This window comes from Pollicipes pollicipes, unplaced genomic scaffold, assembly GCF_011947565.3.
Source record: "Pollicipes pollicipes isolate AB1234 unplaced genomic scaffold, Ppol_2.1 Scaffold_4295;HRSCAF=5057_pilon_pilon_pilon, whole genome shotgun sequence".
Lineage (NCBI taxonomy): Eukaryota > Metazoa > Arthropoda > Thecostraca > Pollicipedomorpha > Pollicipedidae > Pollicipes > Pollicipes pollicipes.
Window position 1 is genome coordinate 1,772,294 of NW_023596461.1, and position 23,608 is coordinate 1,795,901.

Below are 23,608 nucleotides of genomic sequence, written 5' to 3' on the forward strand. Positions count from 1 at the left end.
TAAAATAATTCGGTGTGGTACAATGTCCTGTTTGGGTAAGGCTCTTGCTTTTGTTCCGGTATTCGTTTTCGTGATAAATAGTTCCGTTGCCAATCTTCTGTTAATAGTATGCCAGGCCAGATATTGCAGCAGTTTGTTGACCAAGCTGTCTGTGGCCAATGCATGTTTTTTTATCGGTGCACGTCTCTTCTTACTCATGGGAATGCTGCCATGCACTCGTTCTTGTTCTGTCGACCTGTCTCAACATCGACACAGCTGCTGTGATTGACGCAGATCCAGGCTCACCGCGAAAATTTCGAACGCTTTGATTGACAGTCATGAAACTATTCTCATTTTGGCACGGGTGCGAAACTTACCACAACCGTGCCCTAAGAATGTCTTTGTTTTTCCCTTCAAACATCAAGTTAAAGACATCAGTGTATTCAACTCACGAAATTCGTTGGCAAGCCTAGAGTGCTCTCTGACGCTGGCTCCAGCTCCGGCGCTGGCCGTTCGCTCCCCCCCCCCCCCCCCTGCGCATCTCACAGCTGCGTCGTCCGGGTGTCGGTGCGGGCTCTTCCTCTGCTGTCCGCGCCTGCGCGCCGTGACGCGCCGCCCGGTGACCTCTGACCCCAGGACGAGCGGCTGGACGGCGGCTACGAGAACGTGCCCACCCGCGACATCCACATGAAACAGATCAGCTACGACCGCGAGTGGCTGCTGCTGCTCAAGGAGTACGTCCGACCGATGCAGGAGAAGCTCTTCGTCGGCTACTTCCATAACGTGGGTGCCGTGGCGGCGGCGGCGGCGCGCGGCTGACCTCGACCGAGTGTTGCAGGACGTGCGGCTCGAGGGCGGCTACGAGTCGGTGCCGACTCGCGACATTCACATGAAGCAGATTGGCATGGAGACCGAGTGGCTGGCGCTGCTCCGCGACTACGTGTCGCCGCTGCAGGCCAAGGTGTTCGAGGGATACGAGAGCCAAGTAAGCGCCGGGTGGCGGCGGCGGCGGCTGCACGAGCGCACGGAGCGTCGCGGTGGTGGCGGCGGCGGTGACGGTGGTGGTGGCGGGACGGCAGTGGACGGCGGTGGACAGCGAGGAGACGACGGCTGCTGGGACGGCGGCGGTCGGCGAGCTCGGACTAACGTCGCTGCCTCTCACTGAGATGTTCTCATGTTTAGTGGGAGCAGAGTCAGCTGCGGTTGTGGTGGTTATGGCTTTCTTCAGCACCGTACAGATTCGCCTCGAGCTGATGCGCATCTACGGATGTACTAGTGTAAAGGACGTGCGTTGATATGTCTCGCGCACCTGCTCGTAATATCTGAGTGCAGTGCATGTGAGCTTCGTGATTTTTTTAGGAACAAACGGCGTTTAGCGTGAGAACGTCAGCTGGTTATCGGGAGCACATCTTTCCGTATTAGTTCTTGTATTGCAGGTCAGGGGCTAGCCCCAAATGTGAATGGGAGTGTGATTTGTACTTAATGCTTTTAATTTGTCCCCCGACTCACGACGTCACTGTTTTCTAGGTTGCAGGGCACTGCATGCGGCTGCAAAGCCATTTATTAAGGACACTGGTGGCATGACGGCATTGCATTTTCTGGCGGCTCCCCGGATGGTTGACATTAGGAACCTTGTTACTTTGTGGGTGGTCGACTGGGGTGACGTGAAGCATTTGATTTCCTACGGCGTCACTGACTGTCCTTTCACCAATCATTGTATTATTAGCATTGCGTGTGAGCGGACTTTGTCCGTCTTGTTACACACGTTCAATCTGATGACATGCTCAGGCCTGATGCCGTACATTTGGTTTTCACGATATGAGACGGGTTTAGTTATTTAAGATGATGTTGGGATTTCCTTCACTTGCAGCACTTGTATGCATATGGTGAGGCGCTTTCATGGTTGCTTGCTCACCATCGGCATGTGTCCACCCAGAAAGGTTGTGAGAAGTCTGGTGACATGTCACATACCTGTGCCGCGCCGTCTCTGGTGGCAGTCCCCCCCCCCCCCCCCTCTCGGCGTCCGCCGCCGCCGCCGCCCCCTGGTGACCGAACGCCCCGCCCCCGCCAGCCGCCGCGCTCACTGATGAACTTCGTGGTGCGCTACAAGCCGGAGGAGCAGCCGTCGCTGCGGCCGCACCACGACTCGTCTACCTACACTATCAACGTGGCGCTCAACAAGCCCGGCGTGGACTACCAGGTACCGCGCGGCCGGACGCCTGCCGTCTCTGGCGCAGGCGCGCGGAGTAGGGGGAGGGGAGAGTACAGGCAGATGCGAGGTGAACTACGGCACGGGTGCTCAAGACGGGGTTGGAGGCGGGTTGCTGACACATCGGAGCTGCATTGACGGCAGCGGGTGTAGGCGCGATGTGGTTGGTCAGGTGACAAGCCTTTGGCCCAGTGGGATTCGAGATTTATTCCGCTTTGCCAATTGCCAATTGCCGTGCCAATTCATGGCGGCTATTTTAGTTCATCACTTAGTGAACAGTCCATTTGATGAGGGTGCCGCTCACCGAGTCCTCAACCCGACCTCGCTGCTGCGTGATGACGCCGACTGACCTCCGGGCACCCTCTACACTTGACGGTCCCTTCCCATGACGCCGGGTAGCGGCGAATGCTGCGCTCGTGCCGTGTCGTTGCTGTCACGATGCCGAGTCTCTCCCTCTGTGTGTGACTGTGACGGATTGAGCGCGCGGCGGCGCCGGCCGCTCGCCGCCGCCTTCCATGACCGAGCCGCGCGCGCGCCGCAGGGTGGCGGCTGCCGGTTCCTGCGCTACAACTGCTCCGTCAAGGACTCGCGTCCGGGCTGGGTGCTCATGCATCCGGGCCGGCTGACGCACTTCCACGAGGGCCTGCCCACCACGGCCGGCACGCGCTACATCATGATCTCGTTCGTCGACCCGTGAGCGGCGGCGGCGGCGGCGGCGGCGGCGAGGAGGCGCGCTGAGAGCCTCCGGCGGCCCGGCCGGCGACCCAGCCGGCAGCGGGGATTGTTTGGTGCTGTGTGTCTGCTGGCGAGGCTGGTGTGCTGTCGTGTTTAGCGGCTCGCCGAGTGCAGCGCGAGACCGAGGCATTACACTGGTGACACGTTGCGGCCGCTTTAGATTGATTATATGCCCTTCAGTGTCCTGACGCAGGGTCGATGCATCGCTCTCGCACAATGCTGTTACTGAAGGGTTCTAGGGAAAAGTTTTGTTTCACAACCGTTTTTTGACTTGCAGGTGCGACCCGGCGTGGCTGAACGTATCACAAAATGAATGGTCCGCAGCCATGGCATTGCAATAATGCTTCGATATTTTTTAAGCGCCCTGTGAAGCGATTTTAATATTTCTAACAATGTTCTGGGACTGTGGTACGGCCATTGCGCAATCGCGATCTATTTGTACGGAATCGACGCGTTTTTAGATGCTTGTGTGTGAGAGTCGTATCACATTTGCTGAGATTATTCGTCGACGAGATTGTTTGCCGGTAAGATGTGAGTGTTTTTCGCCCGGCCCTGTGTACTGTGCCTCCCTGTTTCTGACACGGGTGTGGTAAAAGCGGAGTAGCTTACGCTGGTGTGTCAGCGTCGGCTCCCACCTTCCTCCACACTGTGTCCCCTCACTGCCAGGCCGCGTGCGGCGGCGGCGCTACACCGCCAGCTCGCCCGTGTCTTCCAAATACACGACCTACTCATCTCAGCGTCTGTTGGCGTGGTGTGCCGGCGCCCCTGGCACGCCTCCGGCTGCGGAGACTGGCTCTCGGCTTAGGCGAGACGCCCTGGTGTGTCCCTTCCCGCTGGGAGCGGCTCTCTGGGCAGGCTAGGCGCACGGTTTATAGGGCATCTCGGGGCGGGGCGGCCTGGGTCACTGGTCCGGATTTGTGGAGCGCTCGATCAGGTTTGTAGCGATGCGGGCTTACACTACGCCGAGGTGGTAAGTAGCTGCATTCCACCGGCGTACGTCTCCTTGTCTGTGCGCTGATGAGCTGAGGGCAGGCATCGGTGATGAAGCGCTGCCGATTCTCAGCAACACAAGGTGGCGACAGCGCGCGAATGGAAAAAGATCCCGGTATCAAACGTTTGGGAGGCCGGTGGTAGCCCATAGCTCTCAACGGGTCTTTTCCTGAGTCGACAGTGAACTGATGCGTGGGTCACTGTGTGAAGCCGACTTGCCAAGGCCGTCCCAATGCGGCGCAAAGGTCTGCTCGTGGATATCATTGGTCGTAATTTTGGGTAGTCCGTGACGCGTCCGCGGCGCGGTGCTTCTGTTCTAAAGCGTGCTCTTCAGCGCCGTAGGTACGGTGCTGGACAGAGTGTCCGCACGACACCCACGTGCTCTAAAGATGGCCGTGGTTCGGTAATTATCTTCATTGATATTGTTCTGATAAATATTCATAAATATAAATTTGCGATGTTGACAAATCATTAGTAAGCCCTCCCCCCAGCCCTCGACAGAAGGCTCTCTCTCCTCCCTGGTACCCGAGGAGAGGTGAGGACAACTGGAGCTGGAGGTGACAGTGAGTGATGTCGCTCCCAACAGAACACGGGCCGCCTGATCCAGTATGATCCGGTGCCAACCGACGACATCCAGATGGAGGAGGTGGGCTTCTACGACAAGTGGCTGGAGGTACTGCACAAGTTCGTGATGCCGCTCCAGCAGAAGGTCTTCAACGGCCACATTCGGGAGGTGGGTTCCGCGCAGGAAGACCGGAACTGGAATGCGCGTTCGGTTTCTGAACTACGTAACTGACACGGAACGCTACGGTAATGTGGCGACCGACGACATCCGTCTGCATGTGGTTAGAGTGGGCACAAGATGGGAGCTGGGGACGTCCAGCGTGTGCTAGAGCTGCAATATTCACCTCGCACGCATCAGGTAAGGCATGTGTTGAGGATAAACTTCGTGGAAACGCAGGCAATGGGCGTGCACTTATGCTCCACAAGATCAGACCGAAACGCACTATTTTGTCGTTCCAAAGCACGGGGGGGGGGGGGGGCGGGGTAGCCGTCATCATGGCCTAAATTCACTGGGTCGTCAATCGCCACATCATTGGGTGGCGTATACATCTACTACGGCCCAAGGGCTCGCGACCTTTCCTGCCCGTTAGCACGGGACGGGAAGCGACAGCTTGCGTGGTTGCGAGCACGCTCCCAACGTGGTAAACCACGCTGGTCGGCCGGGTGAGCCGCTGGTCTGATATTGACAAAGATGTCTCACGCCTTGTAGTCCAGAGCGTAAAGGATTCGGAGATGCCCTGTGCAGAGTACGCTGGCCACATGTCTCCCGCTCGTCCGTGGTAAGCACAGTGTCTGTCGCCCAGTGTCGCAGGTTCTGATTTCCGTTGCTAACAGCCTCCGTACGCGGGCGCCAACTTCGTGGTGCGCTACACGCCAGACGTTCAGCGCGAACTGAGGCCCCACTGCGACAGCTCCACCTACACCATCAACATCGCCCTCAACCGGCCCCGGATCGACTACGAGGTCAGCCGACCGCCGCTGGGGAAGGCCGTGGTGTGGGTGGGCGGCGCTGGGGGTCAGAGAAGGCTGCGGTGTGGGTGGGCGGGGCTGGGGGACGGGGAAGGCTGCGGTGTGGGTGGGCGGGGTTGGGGGTCGGGGAAGGCCGCGGTGTGAGTGGGTGGGGTTGGGAGTCGGGGAAGGCTGCGGTGTGGGTAGGCGGGGTTGAGGGTCGGGGAAGGCTGCGGTGTGTGGGCGGGCTTGGGAGTTGAGGACGGCTGCGGTGTGGGTGGGCGGAGCTGGGGGTCGGAGAAGGCTTCGGTGTGGTTGGGCGAGGCTGCTGCTCGGGGAAGGCTGCGGTGTGGGTGGGCGGGGCTGAGGGTCGGGGAACCTTAACGGATGTTCCGCTCTAGCGGAATTATCCTAAGAAGTGAGCCCCAGTGTAATGTTTTCAGCGACACCGTTTTTTCCGTGGGTGCGGTTCACATGATGTGCTCATTTTATCGGTCATGGTAAATCAGAGAACAGTAATGCCTGCGATGCTACGAAGCTCTTACTCTTTTGAAAGACAGAAAATCGGGGAATCATGCTCCTTGCTGGATGACGTATAGGCAACGGGAAACACTGGGTTATGGAAAGAACTGAGCGCCCCCCCCCCCCCCCCACACACACACACTTAACCTTGGAAAACCCCAATATTAACCCCAGTGTATCATGAACCCTAAAGCGTTGCCAGTGAACGCCCCCGAAACGGATTTCTTTTCCTCAACCTTAAATACGGTCCAGCTGACCACATGTGCCACCGCGCGCGCTGCTGTCGGTGACTGCGCCCGCCCTCGGCTGGTCCAAATGATCCATCCCGACTTCTGGCGGGTGGTGAGACCCGTCTGTGACGCTGGCAGGGAGGCGGCTGCTACTTCACGCGCTACAACTGCTCAGTCACCGACTCCCGTCTCGGCTGGATGCTGATGCACCCGGGGCGGCTGACGCACGAGCACCAGGGCCTGCCCACCACCAATGGCACGCGCTACATCATGGTCTCTTTCGTCGACCCTGACGTCTGATTGGCTGGCCGCAGCCGGGCTAGTTATGTGCAGCTACTGTTAGCGTAGCCAGTTTCACAAAGCAAGTGTGCGATGGGTGGTGGTCGTGTGTGCAGAGTTTATTTCGCTGCTATGAAAACAAACCGTCCGGGTTACTACAACACAGTTGTTTTCGCTTGTTTATGTAAATGGTATGGTTATGGGTGTCGCTTTGCATACTTTGTGCGGCGAAAGTATTAATTAGAAAACGTCCTGATAAATAACATGTGTTGGAGGCCTAATTAATTACCTTGTAGGAAATAATTGCTGCTCCCTCCATTTGGCCTACACGGAATTCACCGCCCTCCCTGCCAGGGTGAGGGGCAGACGATGTCATAAAGCCTCAGCAGCCGAGTACGTCGCAAAGCCCCAACGACAATAAATTAACCGCCCTCGGGTAAAACCTACCCGTAAAGCACGCGGCACTTCAATTACGCAACCTGTAGCCTGTGGCTGTGCCACCCAGTAATTGTGCCACGATGGCGAGCTTTAAAGGCAGAGTCGCATCTGGGCTGCATGAAAAAAACGTGCAGACGAAAATCACATGTACACTTTCCAATCTTGTGCGTGCAGTTTTGCTACTGCCTAGACTGAACTACTGCTACGTGAAACTAGCTATCGGCCGCTGCCCGACATACGATGCGTGATAAAACGCTGTCGAAATGCGTGGACACGTTCGTGATTCCTCGCATTGACTGCACGCCTGGCTAGGTTCAACGCGTGGTATGCACCACCCGCCCAGTTTGATGTGATCTTAAGGCATCTTTTGAGCCATGCCACACGACACCAAAGACAACCAATCCTGCGAAGCGTTAAGTAGTTGTGGGGAAGCGCCGTCGCCTGTGGACGGCCGCAGCTTGCGAGCAGGCCGTCGCCGATTCTCGTCTTCAGCGCGGCCATGTGTGGGGACCGCGGCAGGTGTGACGGCAGGCAGCCCAACGGTCACTGAGACCAGGAGGCTTCTGACATTTTGCCACCGAGGGACGCTCCTCCGGGCCGCCCCGTCACACCAGTTGCTGGGATTCTCCGGCGGCGGGCCACCGGGATGACCTGCAGTTTTTTTGTGGTCGTCAGAGTCGATGTCCTCAATTTTGTACCGCGCTATGGACGACTGCCTGTCTGACCGTCCAGTGCACTGCTTCGTCGATGGCCGCTGGATGCGTAGCCCGGTGAGGGCTTGGCGTTTGGACCGCGTGCTCTCTGGTGATCACAACCAAAGCCGTCTTGGTAGAGAACATCCGTGCCTGGTAGATGCGTTGTATTTTAGGCGAGATTCGGCGGGATACTTGGTTCAAAGAACATGCGTAACTCAGCAAACTTCGATGCATATTGCCTGCATAGCTTGCCATGTCTTTCAAGAATATAAATACACATACACATATTTGGTTTACCCTGCGACTAGAAGCTCTCACGGCGCCCATTGCTCGAAAGTCCTGTACATTTCCTTCGGCGAAGTGTTGCAGAGAGATTGCCTCAATGCACTGGACAGCTCCCTCACTCTCCTCCCACACATGCACCAACACACCGGACCCCACGGGATGGCGCCATGTTAGCCGGACATCCCCGATGAAAGACGGTACCACCCTCCGCCGCAGCACGACGCGCCCGAGCGGCCGCACGGGACCGGCGAACACCGCCAGCCGCCACCGCGTGACCTGTGTCTGCTCAGACAGGCAGCGACCCGACCGGACATGAGCATGAGCACATGAGCACCGGCTCGCCCATCATATAGATAATATGCGCCGGTGCGCCGGCGCGCGCCGACCGCTGTCCGGCGGCCATCTCGTCGCTTCGCCGCCTGCCCGGCAACGGCAGGCAGCTCAGGCTGGAGGGACGCGGCTCAGTGGGCCCGCCCAGCCGGCGCCGTCACGTCCTCGCTGCGACAGCCACAGCCTCGCCGAGTCACCACATGAATGCCGCCGCGACACCGGTCACTCCATCACACCCACTGAAGCCCCGCCGGAGCAGCTCCCGTTCCGGCGTGACACGAGCAGCTCCCCCGGGCCAGCAGCGGCTGCTCCGCGACGCCAGCCGCAGCTCCGACGGACCGGCCCAGCTCAGACGACGGCCGGCCGCGGCCGGGCCATGCGGATAATCTCGGCTCGCACCACCTCGGCCCGCTGCACGTTGTGGCAGCGGACGAGGCAAGCCGCGTGCTGGTCGGACGTCCGCTCGCCCAGCACCAGCAGCAGCTGGTCGGGCGTCAGCGTGGCGGCCAGGTGGTCGAGCAGCGCGGCCAGCGCCGCCTGCTGGCCGCTGGCCTCGTCGGCGGCCGGTGGCTGGGCGGCGACCAGCGCGGATAGGACGGTGCGCCAGTCGGCCGGCTCGGCGCACCGCTCCTGTGGAACACGTGCCGGCAGTTTGACTACGCACCGGAGAGTAGGCGGCCCAGGGCCTGCGCGCCGCGCCGCCAGCCGAGCGGCAGCCCAGGCGAAGGGCAACATTGGATTTGGGACCAGATTTTGGAACGTTCGTGGGCTTCGCTGGTGTGATTGGGACGGAAACGAACGGGCGTGGTGCTACTCTTCCGCGATAAAGTCCACAGACAGAGTTCCTGAGGCTCGAGGCAATGTAAGACATAACTGAACACGCAACAACAAACCCAAACGCGCTCGACGAATTGCCAACCTCGCTAACCTGCAGAAGCCCTCCGATATCGAACACTTCTCGCCCCGCGGGCTCCCTCGCCGGCGACCCCCAGCCGCGGCCGACCCGGCACCTTCACTGCGGGCGCGCGCCTCCCACCTTGGCGTGCTCGAGCGCAGCCTCCGGGTACTGGGCGGCGATGAGTGCCGCGGCCGGGCCCAGTCCCGAGCAGAGCGCCCGCAGCGCGTCAGCGCCGGCCGCCGCCGGGTTCGCCTCCAGAAACTGGACAATGTTGCGCCGGTCCTGCTCCGAGGGCAGGTCCGAGCAGAGGAGCGACTGCGGCGGGCGCTCACGTCACACAGGCTGGTCACGCGTCAGACAGGCCGGTCACGCGTCAGACAGGCCGGTCACGCGTAAGGCAGACTAGTCACGGGTCACACAGACTAGTCACGCGTCACACAGGCTGGTCACGCGTCAGACAGGCTGGTCACGCGTCAGACAGGCTGGTCACGCGTCAGACAGGCTGGTCACGCGTCACACAGGCTGGTCACGCGTCAGACAGGCTGGTCACGCGTCACACAGGCCGGTCACGCGTCACACAGGCTGGTCACGCGTCACACAGGCTGGTCACGCGCCCGACACTGGCCGACGTTGTATTACGTTACACGGCATTTCAGACGGTAAGGTAGGTGGTTGACCACCACGGACGGTTCAAACTCTTGTCCTTCTCCGGGAATGGTCTGTTTCTGTTCAAACCGGCTTATCGCGCTCATTAGCCATACCGCTCACCTGTTTTGTGCCACGCTCAGCACAACCCGCACACCCGTGTTTTTTGATAACCAACCGAAGGCGACACAAGTCACGGAACTTCTCTTCTGAGCAGGCAGTTCGACCCTCCCCACAACAAGCGGAGCGGTGCGGCGCCGGCGCCGACGCCCGCAACACCAGCGGCGGCGTCCACTCACCTGCAGCATGACCAGATCCACCAGCCGGGCGTCCGCCTCCATGTCGGCCAGCACCTGGGCAGGCGCGCGGCCCACGAACGGCGGCAGCAGGTTGAGCCAGCCGGCGCGCGGCCCGTACAGCGCGCCCAGCCGGTGTCGGCTCAGACCAGGCCCGGCCGAGCCCGCCGGCGGCGGCGGCGCGAACGCGCCCACCGTGCCGCCCAGGTACATGCGCACGAGCAGGGTGACGGCTTGGCCGGCGCCGCTCGGCCGGCCGCCGCCCTGCAGGTAACGCTCCAGCACGTCACGCAGCAGCAGCTCGTAGCGCTGCGCCGCCTGCCGGTCGCTGGTGTCGGCCGCCTCCAGCAGCAGGGCGGTGAGCTCGGCCAGCGGCGGCTGGTCGGCGGCGGCCAGCGCGGCCAGCCCGGCGGCCAGCACGTCCGGCCTACCGGCGGCCAGCAGCTCGGCCAGCTCGGTCAGCTGGCGTCGGCCGGCGCCGGCCGACACCAGCAGATGCGGCGCGCCGGCCGGCAGCGCCTCCTCTGTCAGCAGCTCGAGCAACGGCTGGCAGCGCGGCGGCGGCGCGCCGCAGCGGGCCAGCAACAGCAGGGCGGCCAGCCGCGCCGCCTGTGCCACCGCCTCGGCCAGCGCCGGCTCGGCCAGCAGCCGCTCGAGCGCCTCCAGCGGCGGCTCGGCGCGGTACTCGGCCAGCGGGCCGGCAGCCAGCAGCGCTGGCGCCAGCGCCTCGGCCGCCCGGTCGTACAGCACGCCCAGCGCCTGGTTGGCAGGCTGGTAGGCGAGCGGCTGCTGGTCGGGCGCGGCCAGCGCCGCGCTCAGGTAGCTGTCCAGGCCGGGCGCCTCGGGACACTCGGCCAGCACGTCCTGAACGGAGGCGCCGGCCAGCCGGAGCCAGGGCAGCGCGCGCGGCCAGTCCTCTTCGGCCGGAGACCTGCCAACACACCCACACGCACGTAGTGTCAGGCAGCCACTGCCCGGACCGACTGTACACAACGACTGCACGTGACTGCCAAACCGGCAGCACACACTAAACACTGCCACCAGAGCAGTTGGCAAAGCTACTTGAAGACACGCCGCATCGACAACTTCTCCCCCATCCCAGCCAACCAATCCAAGACACCACCGGACTCAAGCTTTGAATTTCTGGGAAAAGCAGCAATCTAACATCTGGATGTCATCCCGCCTGCCATGAGTGATGCGGGTGACAAACACCACATTGAGGCACACAAGCGCGCATCCCACACGGGTGCCGGCAGACCCCCGCACCGCCGCCAGCCAGGAGCGCCGCTCCGGCTCCGGCCGCCGCACCCACCGTAGCAGGAAGTGACCGATCTGAGCGCAGGAGCGGGCGTGCTGGCGGCGCAGTTCGTCCGAGGGCGGCGGGCCGCACTGCCAGCGCACGTACGGCCGCAGCACCATGTGCGCCTCCTCCAGCAGCGAGAGACACATGGCCGGCGCGTGCTGGCCGTGGGAAGTGCCGATGCGCGAGCACTCGGCGAACAGCTCCAGCGGCGGCGGCAGGCGCAGCAGGTACAGCGTGGCCGACACACTGCCGCACATGACCGTCATCGCACAGCTGTCGGCGTCAGTGGCCAGCACACGGCCAGCACACGGCCGTCATCGTACAGCTGTCGGCGTCAGTGGCCAGCACACGGCCGTCATCGCACAGCTGTCGGCGTCAGTGGCCAACACACGGCCGTCATCGCACAGCTGTCGGCGTCAATGGCCAGCACACGGCCAGCACACGGCCGTCATCGCACAGCTGTCGGCGTCAGTGGCCAGCACACGGCCGTCATCGCACAGCTGTCGGCGTCAATGGCCAGCACACGGCCAGCACACGGCCGTCATCGCACAGCTGTCGGCGTCAGTGGCCAGCACACGGCCGGCACACGGCCGTCATCGAACAGCCGAGACGACGGCGTCACAACGCAGCTTGCATAGCGACGACAGGCACGGTGTGGCCCGCACACTGCGGCCGGCGCACCGCCAGCTGCACAACCGGCCCGGCTCTATGCTACTCCTCGCTAGTGCGGTTCCAATTTGGGACGAAGCCAGCCAAGTTCAACACGCCACGTTCGCGGCTAGCGTACGAGCGCTAACGAGCGTCCCGTCCGCGGGCCAGTCAGCGCTGTCGCACCCAACCACCCTCCGGCTCAGCCTTGGCGAGGGTTCCCACCTGTCCTCAGGCCCGGAGGCGGCCAACGCCAGCACCTGGCCGGCCACGCAGAGGTGCGTGACGCCCACGAATGGCTGCAGACCCAGCAGGAAGCCGGCGTCCGTGTCGTCGGGCGTCGGCTCGCCGGGCGTCTGCAGCCGACTCAGCCGGCGCGTGTCCCGCACTGTGTAGCTCTCTGGCGGCGAGAGGCCCGACTGCGCCGTCAGGGGTACTGCTGACTGGTGGGGGCGGGGTCACGGCCGGCGGGGCGGGGTCACATCCAGGCGGGGGCGGGATCAAAGCCGGGCGGGGTCAAGGCCAGGAGGGGGTGGGGTCAAGGCCGGACGAAGGCGGGGTCACAGCTGGGCGGGGCGGGGTCACGGCCGGGCGGAGGTGGGGTCACGGCCGGGCGGAGGTGGGGTCACGGCCGGGCGGGGCGATGTCACGGCCAGGCGGGGGCGGGGTCACGGCCGGGCGGGGCGGGGGTCAAGGCCAGGTGGGGGTGGGGTCAAGGCCGGGCGGGGGCGGGGTCACAGCTGGGCGGGGCGGGGTCACGGCCGGGCGGGGCGGGGTCACGGCCGGGCGACGGATGGTCGCCTCATCCGACTGACGGCCGGCTCGAACGGGGCAGCCACCTAACCGCTGCGTCAATTCCGAAAGCACGCAAGGCGCGTCAACACAATGTTCTTACCACCGAGGACACTCCATCCACATCCGAATTTTTGACCATGAAAAGCAGATTTCGTCCTGGTGAAGCACCGCGGACAAGCATGCCATCCACGCGCTCACGGACAGCTCGCCACTGGCCGGGCATCCACAACACCGAGTCCCGCGCCGTCATCTGCCCTGCCTCGCGGCCGCGGCTGCTCCAGCCCGCCCGCGGCACATCCGCTGCCGCCGCAGGGCGTAGCGACCCCGCACCACACGGCCGACGCGGCGCTGCTGCCCAGCACGCTCACCGAGCCCGGTGTGGGTGAGCGCGTGCAGCATGTGCGGCTGGCGGGCAGCCAGCTGCAGCGGCGAGGTGTACGTGTGCGTGCCGACGAGCGCGGCGCACGGCCGCGGTCCCAGCGTCACCTGGTACAGGCGGCCCTCGTGCGAGGCCGAGAAGAACACCGACACGGCCGCCAGCCGGGCGCGCTCCCGGCTGAAGAGCGGGCTGGTGGCGGCCGCCGGCGCCGGCTCTGTGAGGCACAGGGGAGGGGGACGTCAGCCGAGCATGCACACACGGCACACGGGCGGCTCTCAACCGCCGACAGGGCGCAGGGGACGGTCCAGACTGAGACCAACGCCAGTGGCGCCATTGGATCACACACATGAGAGCGCACAAGGCCAGACAGACAGCAGTGTCTGCTTTCCGCAGGGACCTCGACGTCCATCCTGGGTCCCCGCATGCCCACCGTGTCAGGGCGTCGACAAGGTCCACCACAGCGTCCCGCCCGTCCCACGCCACCTGCCTCCCCGCCACGTCCTCGCCGCCGCGCCGCCAGCCGCACCTGAGTCGGGCTCGACGCGGTCGTACAGCGGCGTGACGCACAGCGTGCCGGACACGAGCGTCTCGCCGTCCGGCTCGCGCCAGAACAGCACGGAGCGGGCGGCCAGCGGCGCGTCGTCGGCGGCCAGCAGCCGCGGCGCCGGCCCGGCGTCCGCCGCCGTCGCCAGCGGACGGTGCAGCGCCGGCAGCTCCAGGCGCAGCGGCAGCGACGCCGGCGAGAGCAGAGGCGACGGCTGCGGGTCGGCCGGGTCCCACAACACCTGGCGGCGGCGGCGGACGAGTGGACAGTGACGCGTATGCCGCGCGGAGGGCAGCCGACGGTGGCGAGGCTTGGACTGGCCCGGCGTGCAGGCGACGTCCTCGGCGCCATTGAAAAGAGTCCAGCGGTGTCACCGTTCTGAAGCCGCAAGCCCCATTATAGCCTGCGCGAACAGCTTAACAGAAGCAGGAGAAAGAAACAACATAGGCTTGCCAGTGTCCAGCGTCTGTGGTAACCCGTGCATCGCGATGAATGTTGCACGAACGGTCCAGTGTTCCCCAGCCGCACCACACCAAGCGCAGCACACACGGACGCCCCAGTCCCCGGAGCAGCCCAGCGGCGGTACAGAATGTCGATAAGACCGCCGGGGTGCTCCGTGGCCGGGGGCGACGGTCAGACTGACCGGCTGCAGCTCGGCGGCGTCCTCCGGCGACTCCTCGCCGTCCGCGTCCAGCGCGGGCGAGCTGGGCCGCGGACCGTTCGCGGCCAGCACGGCGCCGGCGCCGGCGCCCCAGCTCAGCTGCACCAGCTGCAGGCGGTCAGCGCCAGTGCACACCAGCAGCTCCTCACACAGCGCCAGCTCTGTCACCTCAAAGTCCAGCTCCAGCTGCGCCAGCTCCTCCAGGTCGCAGAACCTGCCGCAACGAGCGCCGACTCGGTCACCTCGGCTCCCGCTGCGCCAGCCCCCACAGCTAGCAAATCATGGCGCAGCGCGAGGGCAGACAGCTGGCGTATCATTGACTCAACGGCCAGCACTCGACAGGAGACGGCATCAAGTCAGCACTGAAGTCCGAGCGGAAGGCCGTGGCGTGCGATCCATGTGCATGCAACGTGCTTCCGAAACGCATCCAAGCACCAAACAGTACCAGACAGGAATCCGCGGTAGCCGCCACATAAATCCACAGCCAAGCATCTTGTCCGCGCATGGGCCTAGAGATACGCGCCTTTTGAAACCCGCCACAGCTTCCCCATTGTTCGCTTCGCAAGAGGACCCCATACCGCCGCACGCTCGCCGCTGGCAGGCCGGCGACGGGTGACAGCAGGAACTCACTTGAACCGGGAGATGTCGTGCGTCTTCATGACGAAGTGGTGCACGGTGACCTGCGTGCCGCAGGCCACGGCCAGGTTACCGGTGCGCTGGCAGCAGCCGATTGCCGTGGCGTGCTCGTTGATCGGCACCTGAGGACAGCGACGGCGGGGCCGTGTCCTGCGTGAGACGACCGGCTCGGAGACGAGGGAAAGTCAGACGGCGGGGCCGTGTCCTGCGTGAGATGACCGGCTCGGAGACGAGGGAAAGTCAGACGGCGGGGCCGTGTCCTGCGTGAGATGACCGGCTCGGAGACGAGGGAAAGTCAGACGGCGGGGCCGTGTCCTGCGTGAGATGACCGGCTCGGAGACGAGGGAAAGTCAGACGGCGGGGCCGTGTCCTGCGTGAGACGACCGGCTCGGAGACGAGGGAAAGTCAGACGGCGGGGCTTTGTCCTGCGTGAGATGACCGGCTCGGAGACGAGGGAAAGTCAGACGGCGGGGCCGTGTCCTGCGTGAGATGACCGGCTCGGAGACGAGGGAAAGTCAGACGGCGGGGCCGTGTCCTGCGTGAGATGACCGGCTCGGAGACGAGGGAAAGTCAGACGGCGGGGCTGTGTCCTGCGTGAGATGACCGGCTCGGAGACGAGGGAAAGTCAGACGGCGGGGCTGTGTCCTGCGTGAGACAACCGGCCCGGAGACGAGGGAAAGCCAGACGGCGGGGCCGCGCCCTGCGTGAGACGACCGGCCCGGAGACGAGGGAAAGTCAGACGGCAGGGCCGCGCCCTGCGTGAGACGACCGGCTCAGAGACCAGGGAAAGTCAGACGGCGGGGCCGTGCCCTGCGTGAGACGACCGGCTCAGAGACGAGGGAAAGTCGGACGGCGGGGCTGTGACCTGCGTGTGACGACCGGCTCGGAGACGAGGGAAAGTCGGACGGCGGGACGCAAGCGTCAAAAACATCGACACGGTCGTGTCAAATCACGACTGGTGGCACTTTCAACAGGTGAGGAGCTTGAGCTTCACTCGGCCCTCTCCCAATGGAAGTCGAAAACCAATTAAATTCCCCAATGCGATCAACTTCGCACCAAAACCCGTCTCGCTCACGTCTTTCAGGTAACACTGCGGGGGGAACGAGAGGTGCACCATGGCCCACGCCCCTGCTGAGAACATGCCGCCTCCCCATTGGCACAGGAGCGCAGTTCTCCCTGGCTGGAGCGGATCGCCCACCGGCAAGGCGGTGGCGTGCACTGCCAGCTCGTACCTCGATCATTTCGAGTGCGGGCTCGGCGGCGGCGCTGGAGGGAGTGACGCGCGCCGCGATCCGCGCGCGCATGGGCTGGCCGCGCGCCTGCTGCGCCCAGTGCCGGTACACGCGGATGTAGGAGAAGTCGGCGCTCTGGCGCGACTCCTTCGCCTCCAGCGCCGCCACGTAGTCGCCTGCCGGTAACGGCGGCGGCGGTCAGTGGGCGACGGTGGACGCCGGCGCACCCCGGCCCACGCGGGAGCGGCGCTGTCGTGCATGGCTCCACGCTCGCCTGAGGGATGGGCGCCATCTGACGACGAACGGCGTGGCGAATCGGACATCGGCGCCTGGTGAGCAGAAGCACGACGGGCGCGTGCGAACATGACCTCGCGTGACGACTTGGAGGCTACACTCCAGTCAGGGCGCAGTGGGCACTGCAGCCGGCGACGGTGGCCTCCCTTCTACGGCGGCGGTTCCTGCGGGGAACAATTGCCTCACCCTCCTCCCCTCGCCGCCCCCCCCCCCCTCCCCCCGCCTGGGCCCGGACCAAGCCGGCGGGCCCGGCTCCGCCGGCCTCGCCCGGGCCTGGGAAGCGTCAGCTGTGCCGCCCACTTCCGGTCTTCTCGGAGCAGCGTGCCGGTCCGATAGCCTGGCTCCCGAAGACCGGGCTCCACTCGCACGGCACCCCGCGCAGCTGACACTGCTGACACGCATACACGCACGTGCGCAAGGACGGTGAGGGCCGGGATGCGGGCCTGGTGGGCTGGAGAGAGTGCAAGCGGTTGAGTAAGTGCAGGTGCCTGCTGCAGCCCAACTACACTGTGGCAGTAGGTAGTTCTGAAGTGTTGCAATATAGCATCATCAATTCTCAAAACAGAGTTGGTGAAATCAATGTTATTCTGAAGGTTAGTTAAGCCATTGAAAGTGGCTTTACTGAAAATGCTGGTGGCAATCAAGATTGCCCCCAGCATTTTCATGCATTCTGGTAGCAATCAAGATTGCTACCAGAATGCATGAAAATCACTATCTGATGTCTGAGCATCCCAAGGGCACATAACAGTGCACCAAAACTAAAAATATGACACTTGGCACTAAGCACACACCTTCCTTGGAGTAGCATATGCTGACAGCAGCATCCACAGTTGAGAATGGCGGCATCATCGGCTCTCCTGATGTGGCATTCAAAATCTGGAGATGAGAAATCAACATATGTGGTTAAACATGAGTCACTGCAGAAATGTTTTAAAATTGTGCATACAAACAAAATTATCATGAAGAACAGACCAAATGAATGAGGCTGGAGGTGAAACTTCTGCAATTGACATGAAAGGTAGCACTATATGGCAGTGAGTAATCAGTCAATCTAATTCAATCACATCATCAATGAAGGCATATCATAGTGAGCCCTGAGCAAGATAAAAGACTCACGTGCACATTGTGATCAGGGGTGGACACAAACAAGACATTGTCCGGTCCTGGGGTCATTGCCAATGGATTGTCAATGGTGACAACCTCCTGCCCAACAAAGTGGTGGGCAGAAATGACATGCACCATGGTTGCAAAGTTTATCTGAAAGATAAAGGAATCATTGTCAATAACAGTATGCACATGCAAATAGATACTAAAATCAATTACAATCTACAATAACAGATGCACCAATGGCTGAAGCCAGCCATCATGCAATACTTTATCTGGTCATGGCTTCTAAGATCCTCCATGATTCATCCTGTATATAGTTGCTTAGTTGGTAGGAGTAACAACCCCTACATAAAAGCAGTCACTCAAACTCTCAACTAATGACCCCATTTATAATCCTGATCAACAGTTTTTGTTGACAGTGGTTCAACTGCCATGCCCTTGCAAAATAATGCACGCTGCATTCTCAGGTTTTAACGAATAGCACCAAACATTATCACGAGCTATTCTCTTCAATATACCAACAAATAGTGAATGCAGTACAGCATCTGCCCTTTAAACATCGCAACACGCACAGCTACATCGTTGTTCGCAACCAATCGATTTATATCAATATTAATCATGGATGTTAGGCACCAGACCCTTGCAAATGAGTGCAACAATTATAGCACCAATGACCCTCCGTAACACGGCTCTAAGCATTCCCCGCGAAACGAGCGACGGGAACGTCTCGAGGGCGGGGGGCGGGCGGCCCGTCCAAGCACTTTTGACAAAAACTGCGCATGTGATATGAATAGGGGAAAATGCTACCATATTTCTTCTCGCGGTTCTTAGGGACCATTTTTAAGCCTGTGCGAGTGTGCGGTATGTGGTAATCGACCAGCGAGATCAAATAAGCGATATCATGAGGTCGTGACCAGCACCCAACTTTAACGGAAGCCAGTTTCGAGGTTTTCCTGCTCATGCAATCAGTCGCGCGTTATGCATTCCGCTACCAACGTAGCACGCTTGCGCCGTACACCTTATTCGGTCCATGCGGACCGCGTCAACCGTTCTGAATGACGGGGCATGCACAAGGCTCCCTTTCTCTCCACCAACGCTGATCTCAGACTTCCATGCAATGTGCTTCTATCCGTCTCGCAACAGCATGCATATTTCGTCCCGTACCTGTAGTGTCACCTGTTCCCGCTCCCGCGGCAACCCGCGTACGCCGGCCCCTGTGCCTCCCTCGAACGAGTTCACAGAGACTGCAGCTTTGGATTCCTACCCATTGTACGATAGCGGCCAGCAGTACTGCACGGGAGCAGCTGAGCGACGAGATCCATCCAGCTATATTCATAAACTGCCTGTGATTTCGCATACCTGTACATAACCTGACACTTACCTCTGGCTATGACCACACCTCTGGGCCCGCATCCGACGACGTCAGCTGTTTCGCAACTCATATCCTACGCCGCCTTCCGCGAACTGGTCCGACACTCGAGATGGCGCCTGACGACATTCGGCGATGCTCGGAAGTCCATGAGGCAGGTGGCCGCCTTCCCAGGGGCGGCGGCGGCGGCAGGCCCCGATACGCCGTTTTGTATAAAGCCGCGGGCAGGCGGCATCCTCGCCAGTCCTCGCTCAGTCCAGCGACACGTCATGCAGTACTCGGGCCTGCTTCTGTTGATCGGCGCGGCGGTGGCGGCGGCCGATCCGCCGGTCCAGCCGTGGCTGGATGCCTACGACGGCCAGCACCAGGCCGGCAACATGATCACCTACCACGACAGCGCCAGCAGCCTCGGCCACTGGAACGACCTCATGCGCTCCGCCTGCCTCAACGGATTGTGAGTCAGCTACGCGGGTGGAACCGGGTGTAAAGACTGGGGGGCTTGAATCCGAGTGGACGGATGTATGTAACCACTGTAATACTGTCCCTATGACACCGTCATGCAGTCGGGGCATGTCCATTCGTGTCACATCCAGCTGAGCTCTGCAGCTGCATAACCTCAGACTAGCTCGGCGCCGCACGTGGGGAGAGCACTCCGTCCGTGAAAACAGCGCGCGCACAAGGCCTCTCCGGAGGTCCATCATCCGACGTCCATAAAAACACGTGAGCTTTTATCTCCCGTTAATTTACCGCACAAAGTGACTCGCAATGTCAATTGATGCATCAATAGGGACAGAATTCCGGCAAAGTGCCCAACAACCAGTCCCCCACGATACGGCTTAGTTCATGCACGGGCAACTCAATCATAAGCGGAGAACACGGTGTATTAGGTGAGGGGGCGCCGACCGGCCACATTAACCGTACTCTGCGCCAGCATTTTTGACCCGCGTGCTCTAGCGTCCACCTTGAATGCGTTTGTCTTGTCTCCAGCTGGGTGTTCTTCGAGCACGACCAGTTCAACTACCAGGCGGGTCGCGTCATCTGGTCTTACGGCTTCAACTACTGCTTCACCTTCAAGGCAGACTTCGACAAGCAGGTCAGCAGAGTACTACATTCACAACCATAAAAAGCGGCGTCAGCGATTAATATTAATACTATGATTCAACCAATTTATCCAAACAGCTGAACCAATTGGTATTGCCTTAGTCATCTTGAATGACATGTCGAAAGCGTGATCATCTCGCTCGCGCACCCCACCACTGCCAGTTGGTGACAAAGGTCGCGACCTGGGCCAGACCGCCGTCCTGACCCCTGAACTCGCACGTGACCGTCTAGGTGTCGAGCGTGCGCCGGATCGGCGACTTCTACGACGCCGGGGCCGACTCGCTCAGCCTGTATGAGGGCACCTACTACTCCGGCAACCACGTGTTCACCGAGTCCTACCTGACGTCGATCGGCACGAGTAAGTGGCACCGGTCTGCCGCGCGCCGCCGGGCGGGCGTCGACCTGGGTCAAGGGAATGACAGCACACCTCCAGTTCACTGTTCTTTTAGACGTAGCTACTTGGCGTTCTGCTAACGAACAGAACAAAAAGACCGACGTCTTTTTGACACTATATATATATATATATATATATATATATATATATATATATATATATATATATATATATCATCGCTCGAGTTTTTGGGCGTTTGACTTAACAGCATCGTTTAGACCAAAAATAATTTCGCGCAAAATCATTCATAGATTCTTCAATCTGTACATTCTTACGCGTTGAAATCCTACCGTTGGAGGAGTCTAAATGGCACAAGAATTAAGTTTTGAGTTTTTAAGGATGAAAATCATGCAATACTTTACCCGCTCTCCATTACTGAAAGACGCAGAAAACATCTTTTAGTACGGAGAAGCCGAGTCATGCATGGCCAGTTGGCGTACGGCAGAATCCTTTAATACCTTTCATCCTGAGACCGTCCAAGCTGCGCCCCACGTGACTTCGCCCGCTGCTTCACCCGATGGCCACGTGACGTCGTGAGGTGACCGACGCATCGGCCCCGCCGCAGCGTACGGCTACAGCTCCGTGCTGGTGACTGGTCCGGACGCCTGGACCATCTACACCGGCGACAACTACACCGGCCAGAGGGTGTGCCTGTACTCGGGCAGCGACACCGCCGTCTCGCCCAGCGGCCAGAAGATCGAGTGGGGCCTCTTCCCGACGGCCGACTACCTCGGCGTCGTGGGCAGCAACATCCGCTCCGCCCGCAAGGGCTGCTACTCCAGCACCAAGCTGCGCGGCCTGCCGCTGACGGCCGCCAACCACCTCTCCAACTTCGTCGTGGTGGAGGAGGAGGCCAAGAGCAGCGGAAGCGGCGGCGCCGGCGGCAACTGAGCTCGCGCTCGCTCGCGCTCGCTCGCGGCGCTCGCCCACTCTCGTGTTAAAGCGTAGCTGGTGCAAGAGAATAGATGCGTATGGTTTGTATAGCAATATATTTGTACTAATATAACGCGTCGCTGGCCGACGTCACATGAGATCGTTGTAATCACCGCACAGACCATCAGGCACCAAGCGCAGCGTCATGGGTCCACGAATTTACACCGCGATGTACTTTCCTTCTCCGGCCGTTCAGAATGCCAGTCCATCTCTCCCCACGCCCGCCTGCCCCGAGATCCCGGCAGCGCGGGGAAGTGACGTCACCACCCAGGACAGCGACGTCACTCAGTCGCGAGCCAGCCTCCGGGGTTACAGCTACCGGGACTCCCTAGCCAGCCGGGCGCTGTCCGCGTAGCTCCCGCCGATGGCCGTGTCCGACAAAATCAACAGGTGGACACAGGTGGCTGGGGACGGCCCGGCGCTCCCACGCCGGGCTGGGGACGGGCCGAGCCTCCCCGGCAGAGCGGCGCGACGGCTGTAGAAGCGACCACGGGCCAGCAGACGGCCTCTTCCCACAAAGCGCAGGCCCTCTGTTCGTCCCACGGCACGGGGGCGGTGACCGCGAGCGGCACCGGTCCCAGGCGATACGCGGCTCGCCGGCGGACTACGGACGGCCCTCACAGCCGACACGGGCCTCCGGCGGCCCGAGGTCTGCGGCTTAGGGGGGCTGCGTGGCTCCGGACCAGGGGACGACAATGCGGCCCAAGATCAGCTTACTCGCTCAAAGTAATCGGTCCGTCTTTGACATGGACCGCACCACGGTCCACGAACACAATCAGCCCCGCCGTCCCCAACCGCAGCGCGGTCCGGCCCTACCAAACGGCAAGACGGGCACCTGAGGTCAGACCCCGCGCAGAATCCTCCAGCTGACACGACAGGGCGCGGTCCCGGTCTGACACGACAGCCGCGCCACTATGCTGGAGACCTGACCTTTGGCGGAGCGGAGGCCGACGATCGGCTGGTGAAAGGTGGGCGCGGAATGGCACCGGAGGTAATTTGACCACGATGGTACTGTCTCTGACATCCCTCCCCTCCCCCCCAGACAGCTGCGGGCGTGGGAGGGAAGCGCCTTGCAACCTCACCCTGACCAGGTCACAGCCAACTCCAGCCCTCTCCAGAGGCTGGAGGGCGGCGGGGAGGTGTCAGGGCCCATCAACACCCCGACAATGAAGTGGAAGACAGGTGAGCACCAGCCGGGCGCTGGGAGTGTCGGGGTCGCATCGCGATGACGATGAGAATGGTGTTGCGACTAGCATCGTTATGAAGGTGAAGTGTCGGAGATGATGACCTGCCCGTTTGGAAGTATTTCGTGCGCTCCATCACCCAACGCTAACAAACCGGAGCACTCGGTTACCTCATTGGGTAAAGATGCAGAAGCCCGAGAAGCCCGAAAACTATCGACCCGAATTTAAAAGAAGTAAAACGTGATAAACCACCGAAATCGTACGACAGCGCCCTCTGCTGACTCGCTACTACCGCAACTTTCGATGACCCCCTATGGGCGCTGCAACTAAAACGCCCCCGACCGACCGCTCCGTACGGTCACAGACAGCATGGCCGCACCTTCTCAGACCCCCACCCGACAGAGCCCTGAGCTGGGAGGAAGACTGGCGGCCGACTAGGAGGAGGCCGGCTCGCCGGCGGCCTCCGCGTGCTGTGTGGCCGCGGCCGGCTCCACCAGCGGCGAGATGAGCAGCTTGAACGCCGACAGCTCGTTCTCCTGCCGCAGCAGCACCTCGATATCTGGCGACAGCGGACACACCAGTTCACGACGGCGCGCTGCGGTCCGGTCGCCTTATCGCAGGACGCCACGCAGTTAAGGCCCCCCACGACAAGTCGGGAGCGGCGGCAGTGCACGTGGTCTCTCAGGGCGTCGTTGGGCCGCACCGCCGGCGGGACGCTCTGAAGCCAACCCAGCAGAGCTGCTTCGCCACGCGCCACGCCCGATACAAGCAGCGGGGGGGGGGAGGGGGTTCCACAAAAGCTGCAACGTTATAATCACTGTTCAGGCCGCGCATGGTAGCCGCAATACGCGTCCGCTTGATAACGCTGCAAACTGCCGTCAATCCTAGAGCATCCCACCGAAGCTAATGCTGCATAGGCCTTCGCTGAGCAGCGGCTACGGAGCGTCCGCTACGCGCCACGGTGGTCATCGCGTCAGCAACGTAT

At 61.6% G+C, this 23,608-nt stretch overlaps 5 protein-coding genes across 5 annotated transcripts in view; 3 read left to right on the plus strand and 2 right to left on the minus strand.

Moving 5' to 3' along the window:
- The window catches only part of LOC119096383 (procollagen-lysine,2-oxoglutarate 5-dioxygenase 1-like), a 31,972-nt gene extending 28,316 nt beyond the window's left edge, over positions 1-3,656 (plus strand). Inside the window, 3 exon segments of the mRNA XM_037219255.1 lie at positions 616-762; positions 2,051-2,179; positions 2,730-3,656. Of these exon segments, the coding sequence (XP_037075150.1) occupies positions 616-762; positions 2,051-2,179; positions 2,730-2,885 (432 nt within the window). The 3' untranslated portion in view covers positions 2,886-3,656.
- A 722-nt stretch (positions 3,657-4,378) lies between these two features.
- Positions 4,379-6,844, plus strand: LOC119096384 (procollagen-lysine,2-oxoglutarate 5-dioxygenase). Its single transcript, XM_037219256.1, has 3 exons — positions 4,379-4,646; positions 5,312-5,440; positions 6,316-6,844. Exons 1-3 carry the CDS (start codon positions 4,551-4,553, stop codon positions 6,475-6,477), a joined length of 387 nt encoding a protein of 128 aa, XP_037075151.1. The 5' UTR covers positions 4,379-4,550; the 3' UTR covers positions 6,478-6,844.
- Positions 6,845-10,570: 3,726 nt separating this feature from the next.
- LOC119096512 (uncharacterized) lies at positions 10,571-13,777 on the minus strand. The gene is made up of 6 exons (XM_037219421.1): positions 13,695-13,777; positions 13,158-13,382; positions 12,220-12,394; positions 11,356-11,592; positions 10,762-10,974; positions 10,571-10,589 (listed from the first exon to the last, which is right to left on the minus strand). The coding sequence occupies exons 2-6, from the start codon at positions 13,186-13,188 to the stop codon at positions 10,571-10,573; spliced, it is 675 nt and encodes a 224-aa protein (XP_037075316.1). The 5' UTR covers positions 13,189-13,382; positions 13,695-13,777.
- Positions 13,778-14,082: 305 nt separating this feature from the next.
- LOC119096513 (uncharacterized) lies at positions 14,083-18,363 on the minus strand. Its single transcript, XM_037219422.1, has 7 exons — positions 18,319-18,363; positions 17,652-17,792; positions 17,327-17,411; positions 16,242-16,417; positions 15,004-15,131; positions 14,469-14,587; positions 14,083-14,090 (listed from the first exon to the last, which is right to left on the minus strand). Exons 2-7 carry the CDS (start codon positions 17,775-17,777, stop codon positions 14,083-14,085), a joined length of 642 nt encoding a protein of 213 aa, XP_037075317.1. The 5' UTR covers positions 17,778-17,792; positions 18,319-18,363.
- A 908-nt stretch (positions 18,364-19,271) lies between these two features.
- LOC119096514 (uncharacterized) lies at positions 19,272-21,767 on the plus strand. Its single transcript, XM_037219423.1, has 4 exons — positions 19,272-19,465; positions 19,999-20,104; positions 20,344-20,470; positions 21,072-21,767. The coding sequence occupies exons 1-4, from the start codon at positions 19,281-19,283 to the stop codon at positions 21,395-21,397; spliced, it is 744 nt and encodes a 247-aa protein (XP_037075318.1). The 5' UTR covers positions 19,272-19,280; the 3' UTR covers positions 21,398-21,767.
- Positions 21,768-23,608: the final 1,841 nt, after the last annotated feature.

What these genes read in the sequence shown, in the direction of transcription:
- LOC119096513 (XM_037219422.1), bottom strand. Translation starts at nt 17,777, where the DNA reads ATGGTGCATGTCATTTCTGCCCACCACTTTGTTGGGCAGGAGGTTGTC. An exon ending in CCCCTGATCACAATGTGCAC is followed by an intron (nt 17,412 to 17,651) that starts GTGAGTCTTTTA and finishes TCTCATCTCCAG; the next exon opens with ATTTTGAATGCCACATCAGG. An exon ending in CCGCACTCGAAATGATCGAG is followed by an intron (nt 15,132 to 16,241) that starts GTACGAGCTGGC and finishes CGCTGTCCTCAG; the next exon opens with GTGCCGATCAACGAGCACGC.
- LOC119096514 (XM_037219423.1), top strand. Translation starts at nt 19,281, where the DNA reads ATGCAGTACTCGGGCCTGCTTCTGTTGATCGGCGCGGCGGTGGCGGCG. An exon ending in TCCGCCTGCCTCAACGGATT is followed by an intron (nt 19,466 to 19,998) that starts GTGAGTCAGCTA and finishes TCTTGTCTCCAG; the next exon opens with CTGGGTGTTCTTCGAGCACG. An exon ending in CCTGACGTCGATCGGCACGA is followed by an intron (nt 20,471 to 21,071) that starts GTAAGTGGCACC and finishes GCCCCGCCGCAG; the next exon opens with CGTACGGCTACAGCTCCGTG.
- LOC119096384 (XM_037219256.1), top strand. Translation starts at nt 4,551, where the DNA reads ATGGAGGAGGTGGGCTTCTACGACAAGTGGCTGGAGGTACTGCACAAG. An exon ending in TCAACGGCCACATTCGGGAG is followed by an intron (nt 4,647 to 5,311) that starts GTGGGTTCCGCG and finishes CGTTGCTAACAG; the next exon opens with CCTCCGTACGCGGGCGCCAA. An exon ending in GGCCCCGGATCGACTACGAG is followed by an intron (nt 5,441 to 6,315) that starts GTCAGCCGACCG and finishes TGACGCTGGCAG; the next exon opens with GGAGGCGGCTGCTACTTCAC.
- LOC119096512 (XM_037219421.1), bottom strand. Translation starts at nt 13,188, where the DNA reads ATGCTGCACGCGCTCACCCACACCGGGCTCG. An exon ending in GCTCACCCACACCGGGCTCG is followed by an intron (nt 12,395 to 13,157) that starts GTGAGCGTGCTG and finishes TCTCGCCGCCAG; the next exon opens with AGAGCTACACAGTGCGGGAC. An exon ending in GCCTCCGGGCCTGAGGACAG is followed by an intron (nt 11,593 to 12,219) that starts GTGGGAACCCTC and finishes CATGTGCGGCAG; the next exon opens with TGTGTCGGCCACGCTGTACC.